Below are 18,323 nucleotides of genomic sequence, written 5' to 3'. Positions count from 1 at the left end.
GGAGATTCGATCGATTAGAAAACGTAGGCATAAGCTGGGTTTGTGATGACAAGGAGAACCGTATGGTGACTTGCCTGCCTGGTGCGAAGGTTGCAGATCTCTCGAGGCATCTAGACAGACTTCTGTGTAGTGCTGGGGAGGAGCTGGTGTGTCAAGGTACATGTAGGTACCAATGACATAGGGAAAGAGTAGGAGAGATGTCCTGGAAGCCAAATTTAAAGCTGCTAGGGAAGAGACTGAAATCCAGGACCTCTGTGGTGCATTCTCAGAAATGCTCCCAGTTCCACGAGCAGGGCCAGGTAGGCAGGCAGAGCTTCAGAGTATCAATGCGTGGATGAGACGATGGTGTAGAGAGGAGGGGTTTACGTTCATTAGGAACTAGGGGAAACTTTTGGATAGGGGAGCCTATACAGGAGAGATGGGCTCCACCTAAACCAAAGTGGAACCAGACTGCTGGCACTAAACATTAAAAAGGTTGTAGAGCAGTTTTTAAACTAGGAGATGGGGAAAGCCAACTGCTCAGAAGAGCATGTGGATCGGACACAGACTTCTCTTTAGGGGGAGGTTCTGATTGTAGGAGAATCTCCAGGTTATAATCAGAGCAAAGGATGGAGAGGAATGTAAGGGCAGATCAGATGATAAACAGTCACCATTAAAAAAGAATCTGGCACATCAAAAAAAGGGCAGACAAACAAACAGGACAAGTTTGGAAAGTGCTTACCAGTATCACAAATGCTAGAAGCTCAGGAGTTACAGCCCTGAGTGCTCCTACCACCACTGGACCACTTTGGTCTTCACTTTCCACAGTTCCTCTCTAGTTCCTCTTTCAGGCCCTGGTACTTCTCCAGCTTCTCATATTCATTCTTCCTGAATGTTGCTGTCACTTGGCACCATAAGTAGATAGGTAAGGGTTAATTTTCTTTTACCTGTAAAGGGTGAACAAAGGGAACCAAACACCTGACCAGAGGACCAATCAGAGAACTGGATTTTTTAAAAGTCAGGGGCGGGAATTGTGTACTCTGGGTCTTTTGTTTCTCCCGGCTATGGAGGAAACAGCTTTCCTGCTAACTCCTATTTCTTTAAAATTCCCTACAAAGTGTGAGTACAAAGGCAACAAGGCAAATAGGCTGTTATATGCTTTGTGTTGTATTTACATGTGTGTTGTACTGTGCTGGACTGGTTTAATTGGGCTATCTTTTAAATCAGACTGTTTATTCATATTTTCTTATAAGCAAGAGCCTGTATTGATTTCTTAATGCAGTATTATTGTTTTGTATTTTCTTTCTTTTTTATATAAAGTTTTTTTTTAAAACCTGGTTTCTTTTCCTAGAGGTTTTTAGAATTTCTGTACTCTGGTGAGGCTACAGGAAAGGGGGGAGGGAAAATCTCTTTATATTAGCTTTACTAGATTTGAAACAGGCATCGCCTCAGGGGAAGGGTTCTCCCTCTTTGTTTTTTCTTCAAGGAGTTAAGTACTGCATCGCCCTGGGCTCACCCAGGGAGGGGGAAGCTTGGTTTTGCATTCAAGGAGTTAAGGAACTCAGATAACGAGGAGACCAGGGGGGAGGAACTTGTTTTCCCGTTTGAGATAGGGAGACCCAGGGGTCTGGGTCTTGGGGGTTCCTCCCAGGGAAAGTTGGGGAGGCCAGAGAGGGGTCCCCCCAAGGAATTTGGGGAACCCAGGCTGATAAGAGCCTAAATCTTATCTGGTGGCAGCGAAGTAAAATCCAAGCTGGGTATGAGCTTGGGGGAGGTTCACAGTAAACACTCAGATGTTGAACTCTAAGTCCAGATCATCCCATGCAGGGTCTTGTCTTGCCATGGCACTTCTTCTGCTTGGTCTTCCTCCCATGTCTGCTGCTGCCTCAGGCATTCTCTCAGCAGCTCATCTTGGGGGCCATCTTACTGATGTACTCCTGGATGTTCCGGGTTTCGTCCAGGACAGTGGCTTTGGACGCGCACCAAGCCCCGCCGCCTTCTTTCCGGCTGGTATACAGTCTCTGGGTGTTGGACTTGGGGGTGGAAACCTCCGTTGCATTGTGAGGAGCTTCCGGGTCTTCACATCGGCAGCCTCCATGTCCTCCTTTGGCCAGCTCACTATATACCGGCAGGTATCTGATGACCGACAGGCGCCTATCTGTTGATGGCGTGGATCTTGTTCTTCCCACTGAGCTGGCCTCTTCAGGACCTGTCTTATCCTTTGGTGATACTTGGATGTTGCTGTCTTCCTTGCCTCCTCATCGTGTTTCCATGTGACTGTGGACGCCAAGGGTACTTGTAGCTGGTCTGTATGTCTGCTATGTGGCCCGCTGGTAGTTCCACCCCATCAGTCTTGACTACCTTCCCTCTCTTCACTACCATCCGGCCACACTTCTCCAGTCCGAATGACATCCCGATATCCTCACTGTAGATCCGCGTCAGGTGGATTAGCGAGTCGATGTCTCGTTCATTCTTAGCATACAGCTTGATGTCATCCATGTAGAGGAGGTGGCTGATGGTAGTTCCACTCCTGAACCTTGTACCCGTATCCAGTCCTTGTGATTATCTGGCTGAGGGGTTTAAGCCTATGCAGAACAGCAGCGGGGACAGTGCATCACCTTGGTATATGCCGCACTTGATGGCCACTTGTGCAAGCTGCCTTGAGTTGACTTCCAGTGTTGTCTTCCATAGTCCCATTGAGTTCTTGAGGAAGGTCCTTAGTGTCCTGTTGACTTTGTATAGCGCCAGACATTCACAGATCCACGTGTGCGGCATTGAGTCGTAGGCTTTCCTGTAGTCAATCCAGGCTGTGCTCAGATTGGTCTGTCTAGACCTTGAGTCTTGGCGACTGCTCTATCTATGAGCAACTGGTGTTTTGAGCCTCTGGTGTTGTTCCCAATGCCCTTCTGAGCTGTGCTCATGTACTGGCCCATATGGTCCTGTAGCTTGGCGGCTATGATGCCTGATAGGACTTTCCATGTTGTGGGGAGGCAGGTTATTGGCCGGTAGTTGGACGGTTCTGTCCCCTTGCAGGGTCTTTCATGATCAGCACTGTCCTTCCTTGTGTTAGCCAGTTTGGGTGGGAGCCTGCTGCTAGCAGCTGGTTCATCTGTGCTGCTAGGCGTTCATGCACTGCTGTTAGTTTCTTTAGCCAGTAGGTGTGGATCATGTCTGGTCCAGGTGCTGTCCAGCTCTTCATGTTCTTGACCCGCTGCTGGATGTCTTCTACTGTGATGGTGACTGGTTTCTGTTCTGGGAGATTGCTGTGCTCTGTTCTCAGGTCCTGCAGCCACTTTGCACTGGTGTTATGAGTCTTCTCTTTCTCCCATATGTTCTTCCAGTACTGTTCAGTTTCTGCTGCTGGTGGCTCTGCTGTTATTGTGTTGTTGCACTGCAGTTGGAGTACACCTTGGATGGTTCTTTGGAGAACAGGGCATTTACTTTTTTGGCCTCTGCTTCTCTAGTGTATCTCCTTAGCCTGGTAGCCAGTGCTGTGAGCCTTTGTTTAGCAGTCTCTAGGGCTTCAGATGGAGTCAGGCCCTTGTATTTTTTCAGTAGCCGAGTCTTATCCTTAATCTCTACACCCTTCTGTAGTTCCACCAGCTGACTAACTTCTCTCCGAGTCGCCTTGATCTTATCCTCCAACCTCATTTTCCAGGGTGGGTACATACTGTTGTTCTTCTTGATCGTGTAGCCAAGCATCTCCAGGATTACAGAGGCTGTAGCGTATACCAGTTCATTGGTTTGAGTTATGGTGGTAGTAGGGATTGTCATGAGGGCTCTATTGGCATCTTCTAACATACTATCTGATGGTACTTCTCCACTGAGCCTTGGTAATCGGTCTCGAGGATTGACTGTAGCTAGTTTCTCCATGATCTTATGCCTCATATCAGCTGCTGTGCTCTGCAATGGAGGGGGTGGCAGTGAAGTTTCAGCTTCAGGTGTGGGCTGCACATCCACTTGTTCTTCCAGGTCTTCTTGAGTCTGGGATGTAATGTGGAGTTGGTCTATCTCAAGCTGTGAGAGCAGCTTCCTCTTTACTATGTTTGAAGCGTTGGGTAACTAGCTGTTTCTCAGTAAGTGTGGATGTAGGTCTTTTGTCCATCCATAGTCCCCTCATACGTTTCATATATCCCTCTCATTAGGTCTACTGTTGTAGTAGCATTCCATCAATTCCAGGTTCTCTTGTCTCAACAGGGCCATGAATGGTTTGTTCCAGTGTTTAGCCCACTTATCGTCAGATTGTCCTGGTTCCTCAACATCTGGCGCGGACCTTGTTAATCCGGGGGCGACGTCCGAGCCGGCATGACTCTCCTAGTTCGTGTCACTCTCATTTTGAGGTAGGCAGGTGAAGCGTTAGGGGGTCTTTTGCCCAAGGACCCCTACTGGGAAGTTGGGTACCAACCGGGATTTGAACCCCGGTCTCTCGTATCAAAGGGCGGTCTCCCGTATCAAAGGGCGGCGCTCTTAACCACTACGCTATCCAGTCGCCTGGATATATAAAATACAGTTTTCACAGCTGCCTTCACTTTTCCCTCTACACCAGTTCAAGTATTTTGTGGAATTGTGGCTTTTTGAGAATCTAGTGAAGTGTTTTTAAACAATTTCCAATTATCATTCACGTTTTTCTCATTAAATCCTTCTTCCAGCCGATTTGGCTCATAATTGTTTTCAGAAACTGGCCTTTGAATGGGTGGGTGTGGGTGAGAGAGAGAGAGAGAGAGAAGAAAACAAAATTTACTGGTTTGGACATTATAGCAATGGTTCCACTATAAATAAGGTTGATTTGCACCTTTTAAAAATTGGCCTAAATCCTCTAAAATTGATATGCTTAGTCAGATTCCTTTGAAATTTAATGTGCCTCAGGAAGATCTAGAATAAGATTAGTGACCCTAATGTGGGGTCACTGGAACTAGTGGTTGCGGAGATACAAGTTCTGAAAAAGATAGCCTTTGTACAAAAAGTTTGCACGTGGCCTTTTTCTTTTTTTTTTTTTGGCTCCAAGCTAGAGCTCAAACTATTGTTGCAATGTGTGGCAAAATGGTCTCAAACTGTCAAGTTTTAGCCAAGGTACTGTACGGCACTCACTAAGCCTTTGGAGACCCAAACTGTAAACAGTATATAAGAACATGTTCACTTCTTCACTTAAGTAGTTGTGCAGTCTGGAAGGATTACAGCAGTGGTTCTCAAACTGCTGTACTGGTGACCCTTTTCACATAGCAAGTGACTGAGTGTGACCCCCCCTTATAAATTAAAAACACTTTTTAATATATGTAACACTATTATAAATAATGGAGCCAAAGCAGGGTTTGGGGTGGAGGCTGACAGCTTGCAATCCCCATGTAATAACCTCAAGACTCCCTCAGAGGCCCCGATTCCCAGTTTGAGAACCTCTCAATTACAGTGTGCACGCACCAATAAAGAAAAAAAAAACGCGAGAAGGTTTCTATGCAGCCATTTTATGCTTGCCTAGAGTTGTTTGAGAGAATTTCCAATAGCATTGTCCCTGACATTGACGTTACAATCTGAATATTTGCAGACCTGTGCAATAAAGATTTAATAACTCATATTACTTGCTACAAGTTGTCTCTGTTACAACATACCATTTGTATTTTAAGCAGAAGTTTACTGTGAAGACGACAGAATATAGTAAGCAGCCAGTCTAACCAAACCTTTTTGTTACATCAAGTGAGGAAGAGCCAGAAAAAGAAGATAAGCATATCTGAAAGAGGGCAGAGTTAAGGCTGCATGAACTACCTTAATTGCGCATTTCCTGGTTTTCAGCTGCAAGGGGATGAAATACACCCAGAAATCTTAACTCAGCATTAACATAATTTTTTTGCTGTTGAATTATAAATTTTATCAAGTCATGATCACTAATACTTAAGCTACTGTTAATTTTTAATTCTGTAATAAGTTCCTCTTTATCGGTCAAGATGAGGCACAATATTGCATTGCCTTGTGTTAGATGCAATCGGTTTTGAGTTAAGAAATCATCTATAATATTAAGAAATTCTAAAGATGCTTTAATATTGGCAGTACATCACTCAAACTGCAGGATCATGCAGTTTTTTGTCTACACATTATAGATAGTTGCTTAAGAAGCCAATCAGCCAGTTACCTAGTGCGATGTGGTGGACTTGGCGACTCATGGGAGGGACACAAAGATGGGCACCAGCTAAAGGGGGCACATGACCTCCCCACTTAACCCCTCCCCCACATGACTCCTCCCCATCCGGCTCCCAGCCCAGGCCCGGGCGCTCTTCCCATCCCCTCCACATCCCATGTTACCGGGGTGGTGGTGGTGGTGGGGGAAACGTTGTCCTCCCGCTAGGCCAGATACTGATTTCAGGTGAAAGGAGGGCAACCCCATGCCAGCAGCTCCTCTGGCACAGCTGTACTGCCCCCAGCTTTTCCACATAGCTGCATCTCCTGAGGTCAGCACAGCCCTGCCAGAGGACAGGGCTGGGGGCAGTACAGGTACAGCCACGCCAGAGTAGCTGCCAGCTCAGGGTGCTGGCTCCTGGGAGTGTTGGGCCCACATTCTGCTCTTTTTGCCACTGCGGTTCCCAACAGAGCCCTGCATTTCTGAAACACAGAGCTCTCCCAAGAACCACAGCGGTGAAAGGAGCAGAAGGTCGCTGGAACCTCCTCCGGCACAGCTTTACCGGTACTGCCCCCAACCCTGTCCTCCGGCACAGCTGTGCAGACCCCAGGAGACGCAGCTGCGTGGAAGAGCTGGGGGCAGTGGCCTCACGTTCCGCTCCTTTCACTGATGCAGTTCGCAGCTGAATGTGCCCCTCCTCCCGCCCCAGGCATCTGGGGAGGGGCATGTGACCCTCCTTGACGCTCCCAGGTGGCGTCTTCCAGCAGACCCCCAAAAATACCCCATCTTGTGTTTTATCAGTTAGGAGATAGAAGAAAATATCCTGGAATGCTTATGGATGTGAGCAGTTAGTGACTCAGACATAGTAGTGCCATTTTTGACAGAGTGCTGCTCCACATCCTCTCTTGCCCACTCAAACTCTTTATTCCTCACAAGGTATATAATTTCCTTTAAAGACTAGTGTCTCAGATTTAGAAAAAAAATATAGGAGCACTATCGACAATTCTGATAGACTAATTATTTTTTTGCTCAGTTCCACATAGCAGAAGCATGAGAGTAAATTCCAAATCTGGTATTAGACTGAAATTATCATCTGTGCCGACCAATATCAGATGCTACATTTCTGGCAAATAAGTTTCCACTACCAACGTCTTTCCAACAGTAAATTACTTCCTTAGAACCACAGAGCACATAACAATGTATCTTAAAAAAAAAACTTTTAAGAGTTTTCTTATTCACATGGTAATTCATTCATTGAAAAAAATGTATTATTCTCAACATTCATCTGGGAAGTTTTAAACTACTATAACACCCTAATGGCAACAACAATATAGCCTAGATTACCAGAACACCTTCATGCGACCTCCAAGAATGTTGTGGACCTTTTTAGGGAGTACTCTTGATTGTTAACATTAGAGACCTATGTCAGATTAGTTCTTGAGAAGATGAAAATAAAAACAAAAACTCTAAATTAGTTCCCCACCTCCACCAAAAATGTAAATCAAAAATGAGAAATGTAGATAATTTAGATGATACTTCCTCTCCCTCTTCCTTCTGCCCAATGCCCCACTACAAAACAAGTTTTCTGATAAGCATGTGGGATACTCAGTATCTTAATTGTTTTTGATTAAGACAGACATGACATTTTGAATTCTGAAAGTCTTTTCAAACCCAAATATCAGACGGGTAGCCGTGTTAGTACAGATCTGCAAAAGCAGCAAAGAGTCTTGTGGCAGCTTATAGACTAACAGACATTTTGGAGCATAAGCTTTCGTGGGTGAATACTCACTGCATGCATCCGATGAAGTGAGTATTCACCCACGAAAGCTCATGCTCCAAAATGTCTGTTAGTCTATAAGGTGCCACAGGACTCTTTGCTGCTTTTTCAAACCCAGTCATTAACATATAAAAATTACTTATTTGATATTTTATATTGACATACAAGGCAAGATATAACTATCAGAAGAATAAAATAAACTATTAAAGCTGCACACCTAATTTATTGTTTCAACAAACAATAACCATTATTAAGTGAGGGATCATAAAACATCAGATACAGGGTATATATCATCTCTCAGAAAAAGGAGAAAGAGAATAAAACAAAACACAGCACTAGTGAAAACACCATGCAAAACATTTATTTAGGAGATACTTTGCAGTTTAACATTTAAGTGGAAAAAAAGGGTTATTAACCTATTCCATAACTTTTTCTTTGAGATGTGTTGCACATGTTCGTTTCGCTCTTGTCTGTGCATGTGAACCCAGTGTATGGCCATAGGAACCTTTTTCCCTGAATGATACCCATTGGACAATTTGAGTGCCCTCTGCTGACGCACGCCACTGCATGCAGTTATAAAAGGGCAGAGTCACACCCAGCACTCTCTCAGTTCCTTCTTGCCAGAACTTCAGTACAGAGGGGTAGGAAGGCAGATTGTGGAAAAGACATGTGCAACACCTTGCGAAGAACAGTTATGGAACAGGCTAATAACCATTTTTCTGTTTAGAGTGACCCACAAGCTGTGAAACAGGAGATAGGATAAAGTTTGGAGAACAACTCATTCAACTCTAGCATCATCTCTCAAGTCCTAAGTAATGGCATAATGGGAAGCAAACGTGCGGACTGAGAACCAGTTACCCTATAACAACTTTTCAGAATTGTAATATGTGCTAGAAAAGCTGCAGTTAAATTCTGATCTCATCAAATGAGTTGTGACTCAGCTTGGTGGGGTGACATTAGCTAGGTCATAGTACATGAGTATACATGAGATTATCCAAGAGGAATTTCTCTGAGAAGAGATAGATGGTTTTTTCATTCTGTCTGCAACCACCACAAAGAGTTGAAAGGATTTAGTACTGCTTAGTTCTGTCAAGGCAGAACACCAGAGCTCTTCTGATGTCCATCATGTGCAAACGTCCTCTTCCCTGCTCCAATGTAGTTTTGGGAAGAATGCAAATATGTAAGCAGGCTGGTTGAAATGGAAAGTGGACACTACCTTCGCAACAAACATCGACTGAGGGTGCAGGTAAACTTTGTCCTTAAAGAAGATAGTATAGGGAAGCCCAGACATTAATGCAGCACACAGCTCTCTCACCTTTCTGGAAGACGTAACGCAATCAAAAATGCCACTTTCGCTGATAGATGTAGCAGAGAGCAAGTGAATAAAGGCTCAAATGTTAGTCCCATAAGCCTTGACAACACTAAGTTTAGATCCCACAGGGGAACAGGATCATGTACCTGAGGATACAATTTGATTAGGCTTTTCAAAAACCTTATTGAAATGTGGTTTGAAAAAATAGACCAATTATCCACCTTAGAATAGAAAGCTGAAATAGCTGCTATATGTACCTTGACAGAACTATCAGCCAATCCTTGATGTTTCAGGTATAAGTAGTAATTTAGTATGCATTGAATTGAAGAGTGGGACAGCAAGAGTCCAGAATGGCACAACCAGATGGAAAAAAATCTCCATTTACAGAGGTAAGTAGACCTGGAAGGTGGCTTTCTACAGGTCAGCACCCTTCTGAGCAAGAGTGCTCCCTAACATCTAGCCATGGAGCATCCATACAGTTAAGTGAAAAGATTGCAGGCTCAGGTAGAGTAGACTTCCATGATCTTGGGAGATTAAGTTCAAGTTCAATGGAAGTGAAATAGGAGGTTTCACTGAAAGTGCAAAAAGAGTCTAGTACCAGTGTTGACAGGTCCATGCTGGGGCTATGAGTATTATTCTGGCCTGGTCTTCCCTGAGTGTTTTGCAAGAATGAGGCCCACACACACCGTGAGTTATTGGCTTTAATAAAGGTAAAGTGACACACTCGAAACGGGGACTCCGGGCATTGCTGTCACAGAGGCAGGGAACCCAGCACCAAAGCTCAGCTCAGCCTGGGTCGGAGTCCAAAGGTGGGACTGGGAGCATACAGCTATATATACACACAATACAAAGCAACTTATACGTATGCAAGAAGGGACTTCCCATAGGCTATGTCCGCCCTTTGGCCTAAGGCCATACAAACTGGTTTCAACCAGTTAAAAGCAAGTTGTAACTGGCATGCCGTGTCCTACAATGACCAGCCACTTAGCAAGCAGGGGCTTTTCACAAGGCCGCCGAGAAAGTGGAAATACCCTAGCTAGGCCGTAACACAGTCTTTCGCAGTCCCCTACACCTATGAATGAGATGAATTAGTGGGAAAGCATAGATGAGCCTGTGTGACCATGGTAGTATGAATGCATCTGTCAGGGAACCTAGGAGACCACTTCACAGATAACATAACTGAAGGTACTTTCTGTTGATCCTTGTCACAAAAAGGCTTATTTGGGGAGACCCCCACCACTGGAAGATGTATCTGGCCACAACTGTGCAAAGAGACCATTCATAGTAACTCAAATGATCTGTTCAGGTGGTCTGCCTGATGGTTTGGGACCCTGATAAGTAAAAAGCTTCTAGATCTATCAGGTTGGCAATGCAGAACTTCCAAAGCAGACTTGCCTCTTGACAGGGTGGAGAAGAGCAGGCTCCTCCCTATTTGTTCAGGTAGAACATTGCTGCTGTGTTGTCTGTGAGAACTAACAGGGTTTTTCACTTGATCTGCTGCAGAAAAACTTGGCAGGCCAACCTGACAGCTTTCAGCTCTCTGACACTGATGTTGATGTTAAAGTTAAGTCCTCTGCAGATCGTAGACTCTGAGTCTGTAGAGAACCCAAGCCTACACAGCCAAGGGCAGAAGCATCAATTGCAGGGGGGCACAGAGAATGCGCACACATATATTGGCCAGATCTGTCCACCAATCTAGCAAGGCGAGGGCATGAGAGGACATAATCACTACCAAATCTAGATGGTTACAGCACTGTAAGTAGACAAAGGCCAGTTAACCCTGTAGAATTCCAAGGCACGGTCTGGTATACTGGGCCACATCTGTGAAGAAGGCCATTTGCCCCAGCAGCCTCAATAATATAAGTAATATATGGAAATATACCTATCTCATAGAAATTGAAGGGACCCTGAAAGGTCATCAAGTCCAGCCCCCTGCCTTCACTAGCAGGACCAAGAACTGATTTTGCCCCAGATCCTTAAGTGGCCCCCTCAAGGATTGAACTCACAACCCTGGCTTTAGCAGGCCAATGCTCAAACCACTGAGCTATCCCTCCCACCCAACAGTTTCATATTGTTGTGACCAAGTAAGCTTTGAGATCTATAGCAACTGATTGAATTGTCTGAAACTTCAAGTCTGGAAGAAAAGCTCTTGCCTGAGCCGAGTCCAGTACTATTCCTATAAACCCTATCCTTTGGACCAGGGAGAGGACAGACTTCATTGCACTAAGTCCCAGAGCACTGAACGCTGACTAGATCAGAGATACACTTAACAGTATCTGCACGCTGGATTGGCCTTTGACAAGCCAGTCATCCAGAGAGCGATAAACTTCCACTTCCAATCTTCTGAGGAAAGCAGCTATCATTGCCATAACCTTTGTAAAAACTCTGGGAGCTGCTAATATGGTGAACTGGTTATGATTTTGATTTGCCAAAAATATGAGATACTTTCCATGAGCTTGACTGATCACTACATGGAAGTAGGCATTTTTTAAAGTTAGTGGTGGCATATCAGTCTCAAGTGACAGGATAATAGAAGCTAGGGTCACCAAACGAAACTATCTTTTTTAAGGTTTCAGAGTAGCAGTGGTGTTAGTCTGTATCCGCAAAAAGAACAGGAGTACTTGTGGCACCTTAGAGAGACTAACAAATTTATCTGAGCATAGGCTTTCGTGGGCTACAGCCCACTTCACCGGATGCATAGAATGGAACATATAGTAAGGAGATATACATACATACAGAGAACATGAAAAGGTGGGAGTTGTCCAACCAACTCTAAGAGGCTAATTAAATAAGATGAACTGTTGACAGCAGGATTAAAAAAAAAAACTTTTGTAGTGATAATCAAAATAGCCCATTTAAGACAGTTTGACAAGATACTCAACATGGGGGAAACAGATTCAATGTGTGTAATGGCTCAGCCATTCCCAGTCTCTATTTAAGCCTAAATTGATAGTATCTAGTTTGCATATCAATTCAAGTTTAGCAGTTTCTCGTTGGAGTCTGTTTTTGAAGTTTTTCTGTTGCAGAATTGTCACCTTTAAATCTGTTACTGAATGGCCAGAGAGGTTGAAGTGTTCTCCTACTGATTTTTGAATGTTATGATTCCTGATGTCAGATTTGTGTCCATTTATTCTTCTGCTTAGAGACTGCCCAGTTTGGCCAATGTACATGGCAGAGGGGCATTGCTGGAACATGATGGCATATATCACATTGGTAGATGTGCAGGTAATGAGCCCCTGATGGCGTGGCTGATGTGATTAGGTCCTATGATGGTGTCACTTGAATAGATATGTGGACAGAGTTGGCATCGGGCTTTGTTGCAAGGATAGGTTCCTGGGTTAGTGTTTTTGTTCTGTGTGTGTGTGTGGTTGCTGGTGAGTATTTGCTTCAGGTTGGGGGGCTGTCTGTAAGCGAGGACAGGTCTGTCTCCCAAGATCTGTGAGAGTGAGGGATCATCTTTCAGGATAGGTTGTAGATCTTTGATGATGCGCTGGAGAGGTTTTAGTTGGGGCTGAAGGTGATGGCTAGTGGCGTTCTGTTATTTTCTTTGTTGGGCCTGTCCTGTAGTAGGGGCTTCTGGGTACTCTTCTGGCTCTGTCAATCTGTTTTTTCACTTCAGCAGGTGGGTATTGTAGTTTTAAGTATACTTGATAGAGATCTTATAGGTGTTTATCGCTGTCTGAGGGATTGGAGCAAATATGGTTGTATCTTAGAGCTTGGCTGTAGACAATGGATCATGTGGTGTGTCCTGGATGGAAGTTGGAGGCATGTAGGTAAGTATAACGGTCAGTGGGTTTCCGGTATAGGGTGGTGTTTATGTGACCATCGCTTATCAGCACAGTAGTGTCTAGGAAATGGTCTGCTTGTGTGGATTGGTCTAGGTTGAGGTTGATGATGGGATGGAAATTGTTAAAATCATGATGGAATTCCTCGAGGGCTTCTTTTCCATGAGTCCAGAAGATGAAGATGTGATCAATGTAGTGCAAGCAGAGTAGGGGCATTAGGGGACAAGAGCTAAGGAAGCGTTGTTCTAAGTCAGCCATAAAAATGTTGGCATACTGTGGGGCCATGCGGATACCCATAGCAGTGCCACTGACTTGAAAGTATATATTGTCCCCAAATGTGAAATAGTTGTGGGTGAGGACAAAGTAGCAAAGCAACATTCCACACAAAGATGGACTACAAGCCATCAGGAACAGTATCCCTGATAATGTCATGGCTAACCTGGTGGTTGAACTTTGCGACTTTGTCCTGCTAACAACAGTTCATCTTAATTAATTAACCCCTTAGAGTTGGTTGGGCAACTCCCACCTTTTCATGTTCTCTGCATATATCTCCCCATTATATGTTCCATTCTATGCGTCTGATGAAGTGGGCTGTAGCCCATGAAAGCTTATGCTCAAATAAATGTTAGTCTTTAAGGTGACAAGTACTCCTGTTCTTTTATCTTTTTTAAGAATTTGTTGGGTTGACGCAGTGCTAAAATTGGTCTGAAAGCTCTCTTCACTTTCTGGATTAGGAAATAGCACAAATGAAACCCTTTCCCTCTGTGACACTGTGGAACATCCTCTATTGTACCCTCCCTTAAGGACAGATTGCAGCTCCTGGAGCAGGAGCGCCTCATGAGAATGGCCTGAAGAGGAAAGGTGGGAGGGAGGCAGGAAGGGGTAGAAACAAATTGGAGGATATACCTCACTTTCATAGTGTTTAAGACCCACTGGTCTGAAGTAATTTTGGACCAAGCACTGAGGAAGTGGGAAAGACTTTGCAAATTTTTGAGGAGATAGGATCTGGAAATATGGAGACTGGTATGGAGTTCTTGACTGACCCACCAGAATGACTGTTTAGAAGGTGTCCAAGAGGACCAAGAGCTAGAACTGAAGAAGGAGGAGTGGGAGGTCTGTTCCTATAACCCAGGGATTTTTTATTCAGGTCTTGATGAAGGGGAAAAGCAGGACAATGCTGAGTCTGTGGAGTCTGATAGTGCTTTCTGACTGGGGTAGACACATACAAACCCAAGGACTTCAAGGTGGCCCTTGAGGCCTTAAGGCCAGGAAGATTGATGTCTGTCTGCTGTGAGAACAGAGAAAGACCTTCAGAAGGCAAGTCCTGAATAATATTCTGGATTTCATAGGGTAGACCAGAAGACTGCAGCCATGAAGACCTCCACATGGACACCACAGAATCCATAATCTTAGCTACCAAGTCTACCACATGCAGCCCAGCTTTCAGCCAAATTCTCACTACTAAAATTCTCACTATTAATCTGCCCTTGTTCACCAGGGAAGAGAACACCTGCCTATCATTCTCAGGGAGCAGACCTCTGAATTTCTCCATAGAGCCCCACAAATTAAAATCAGAACATTTCAGCAGAATTCATTGGTTAGCAATTCTAAGCTACAATACCCCCAATACCAAATAAGTCACATTTCTTTGCCTCTTGATTTGGGGGTGGGAGCGTGAAGCCTCCGGTGATCCCTTTGTTAGCTGCTGCAACCACTAGCAACCCTGAAGGAGGATGGGAGAACAGACAGCTAAACCCTTCACAGGGCACATAATACTTGTGCTCCACATGCTTTGAGGTAGGAGGCAAGGAAGATCAGGTCTGCCATAGGGCCTTTATAGGCTCCAAAATCAACTCACTGATTGGCAGCGCACTCTAGAGGGACATTACATAGATAATACATCAATCAGGTGAAGAGAGGACTCTCTGACCTCTTTGACCTGAATCCCCAGTCTGAAGCACCCCTCTAAAATTCTTGATAAGTCTTGTAGTTGTCAGCAGGGGGTGATGTTGCCTCCAAGGAAACCGTCTCATCCAGACAGGACAAGGATGAACCCAAGACTAGAAGTAGTTGAACTTCTGCTGCAAGATGTTTGGCTGGCTCCTCCAGAACCTCTTCCTGATTGTCTGCATTGGGCCCAAAACCAGACACTGCAGGTGGGCAGCCTGGTGCAAGGACTCACTTGTCCTGGACAAGGACACTGAGGAGGAATGAAGAGGGGAGGATCTAGAAGCTGGGGGAAAATCCCAGTGGTTCCAAAAGGGTTGCTGATAAGGGACCAGATCCCAATGACCTCCTCACCGCGTTCCCACAGAAGCTCCCATTGTGGGTTCAACAGGGTACCCAGAGAGGAAGAATCTATGCGGGGAGCAGTGGGTGCTGCTCCAAGACTGACAGATATATGAACCCACCTCGGAGACCAATGAAGAAGAATCCCCTTCTGCAGACCATGGAGGGTCAATCCAAGTTGATTCCAGTGACTGGTGCCAAGAACCAAGCGAATGCTAGAGACACACCATCGTTGCCAGCTTCCTCTTAGATGGCACAAATGGGAAGACTGTCCAGAAGGTAAGCAGTTGGTGCACGACAGGGTGCTGCACCACAGATGTTGGCACAGGGCGATTTAACAGTACCATGGGAGCTGATTCTTGTACCGCCAACAATACCAGCACCAACAAAGTAAACTCCTCGCTGCTGCAAATGCCTCTGGAGTACTCATCATCAAGAACATATCTGACTGATGCAGTGCTGCTGAAGTTAATAGTGCCATTTCTGGCACAGGACTCGACAATGCCCATTCTGGCACTGGAGCTAACTGGGCAGTTTTAGGCACTGATTTGGAGGAGGGGTGATTAGACCTCAGTTGTCCTCTACTTGACTCCCTTTCCCTCTGCTTTGCAGACTTGGGGGATGGAGATCTTCCTCTGATCAGAGCCTCCCTGGAAGACTTATACTCCTTCCTAGGCACAGGTGACAGTGACCAGTGCCGGAACTCTGACACTCCTGGAGGCAAACTTCTGACTGAAGCTGCAGCACTTGGCACAGAGACAGACCAGGACAGCTCTGAGGGTCATCTCAGCTCCATCTCCATTACCTGGAACTTCAGCCTAGCCTCCCTATCGCTCTTCACCCTATGCTTGAAGTCCTGACAAATCTGGCACTGGCCCTTACAAATGCCTGGGTGAGGCACATGTGAACTAATGGTGTATGGGTCACTCACAGGCATAGGTTTTGAGCAAGAAGCACATGATTTGAAGCCCAGTGACCCACACATGACACAGTGTTGGCAACAGAAACTTGAAAAAAGGAAAAACTATAAAAGCTTAACTTTTAAGTACTAAAACTAACTAACTAAATAAAGGCTGAGAGAAAACTGTTTTAGCAACAAAAGGGGGTTCCAACAACCGTTGCAGAAGGTCAGAAGAAACAGAGGGACTGTGGGCAGCTCTGCCTTTTATACTTGCATGCAGTGGCACATAATAGCAGATGGCACTCAAGCCACCCACTGGGTACGGCTGATGGAAAAAGTTTCTGATGCCTATACACTGGGTACACAGACACCAAGAAAGAAATTCACATGTGCAACCATTTGAACAAGAACAAGGTTGACGTTTCTGTTCACAATAAAAAAAAATACAGTTTCAAAGTCAAAACACAAAAAAAAAATAAAAAAGCAATATTTTAATTAAATTAAAAAATATCAAAAACTATCTAACAACCCCAAGTCTCCTGCTACATTGGATGATCATCAAAATCCAAAGTTTTGCCCAGAAAGAACAACCTCAGTTTAGCTAGGATCATCAAAATAGCTCTCTCAACATAACACATAAATAATGTTAAGAGTATTACACACTTACATAGCACAATGTATTAGCTCTAACAGATTATAGATTGTTAAGACACTGTAATAGCGTGTGCTGAACACTCACATTTCTAAAAATCAGAAAATAAAACCCAATTTTTTTAAATATTATTTTTGATTGAGAAATAATAGTTATATGTACCTGAGATGTTTCCCAGTATATCTTTGGTATGACAAACCAGGTCTTCATTTTCTCCTTCTTTAAAGTTTCCCAATTCTCCATAGTAAAGAGCAATCCCAAGTTGTATTATGCGTATAAACATAGGGAGCTGCTGATCAGTGATGGAAAGCTTCAAACTTTCAACTAATGTATGAATCTACAGTATAAAAAATACAGAAACAAAGAAATCATACAATTTTGTCTTCATTAAAATCAGGTTTTAAAATGTAAGATATGATGCGTACTATATATAGGAACATTCTATTTTTTCTCTTCAAAAACAATATCACAATATTATTATATCTTTAAGTCAAAAATATTCACACTTTGGAACTTAAATAAAAACAACATGTTATTGTATTAATGGCAGAGAGATTTGCACAAAAAATATTTTAATTTACATTTTTATAACAACTTGTGTTATAATAAAGGAGAGCATTCTAAACTAAAGTTTGGGGTGTCTGAAACTGATTGAACACATTCTGCTATGTAGGACAAAATGATCACAGCATTCCAGGGCTGTAAAAACTCTCGCAACAATAAGAAAAACACACCATCCTTAAGAAAAATGTAAGTCAGTTGGGTTTTGGAAGGTTTTGGGGAGGTTTTTTTCTTTTTCTTTTTCTTTTCTTTTTTTTTTTTTGTGAAGTATTCTGAACTATTATATGTCCATATATTTGAAAGTTTGATCCTAGAAACATCAAGTTCCTAATTTCAATCTGTGAATGACAACTAGTTATTCTAAAAAGGTGAAAGCAAAATGAGAACAAATTATATACTTTTATGCCTGATTATATCTATTAGGAAATAAGGAAACCGTCTAGAAGTCCAGAGAAGATAAGAGAATGGCTGAAGAGAGGTGACTGAAGGAAGATGTGTGATCAGTGGTTGGAATTAACAATCACTGAAAGCAGAAAAGAAAAAAAATGCGTAGATGTATGAACTGTGAAGGGGGCTTGATTTACTAGAATCTGAAAAATTTTGGAAGGTGTCCTATGGAAAGCTGTTCAGCTCATCTATAACAGTCTTCAGACTTCACAGCTGGTGTATTCAACAAGCAGACAGCAGGCCAAATCTGGACCACCAGACACTTTTGAATGGACCCCAAAATCATCTTATTTATTATGATTATTGTTGTTTTTTAAAAATATTTCCTCTGGAGTCTGGGTCCTGACTACACCTTGAGATCTTGATAAAAAATAGTTGGCTACCCTTGCTTTACAGTGTTGAAATCAGTAGGTGGCTGTTTCTCTTTCCAACTTCTGTAAATCGAAAGTTGCTGATCAATACTGCAAATGGATGCTTGGTGTTTAGTCATAACTAAACATCAGAAGTTTATGAA

The 18,323-nt window shown here is 43.8% G+C and overlaps 1 protein-coding gene across 6 annotated transcripts in view; it reads right to left on the bottom strand.

The window, feature by feature from the left end:
• VPS13B (vacuolar protein sorting 13 homolog B) overlaps positions 1-18,323 on the bottom strand; it is a 996,761-nt gene that overhangs the window by 859,705 nt on the left and 118,733 nt on the right. For all 6 annotated transcript variants that reach the window (XM_075063129.1, XM_075063127.1, XM_075063131.1 and 3 more), the window contains exon 7: positions 16,964-17,138. In XM_075063129.1, the coding sequence (XP_074919230.1) occupies positions 16,964-17,138 (175 nt within the window). The remainder of the gene's footprint in view (positions 1-16,963; positions 17,139-18,323) is intronic.

This window comes from Chelonoidis abingdonii, chromosome 2 (genome assembly GCF_003597395.2).
Source record: "Chelonoidis abingdonii isolate Lonesome George chromosome 2, CheloAbing_2.0, whole genome shotgun sequence".
NCBI lineage: Eukaryota > Metazoa > Chordata > Testudines > Testudinidae > Chelonoidis > Chelonoidis abingdonii.
This window is presented reverse-complemented; position numbering and strand designations above follow the sequence as displayed.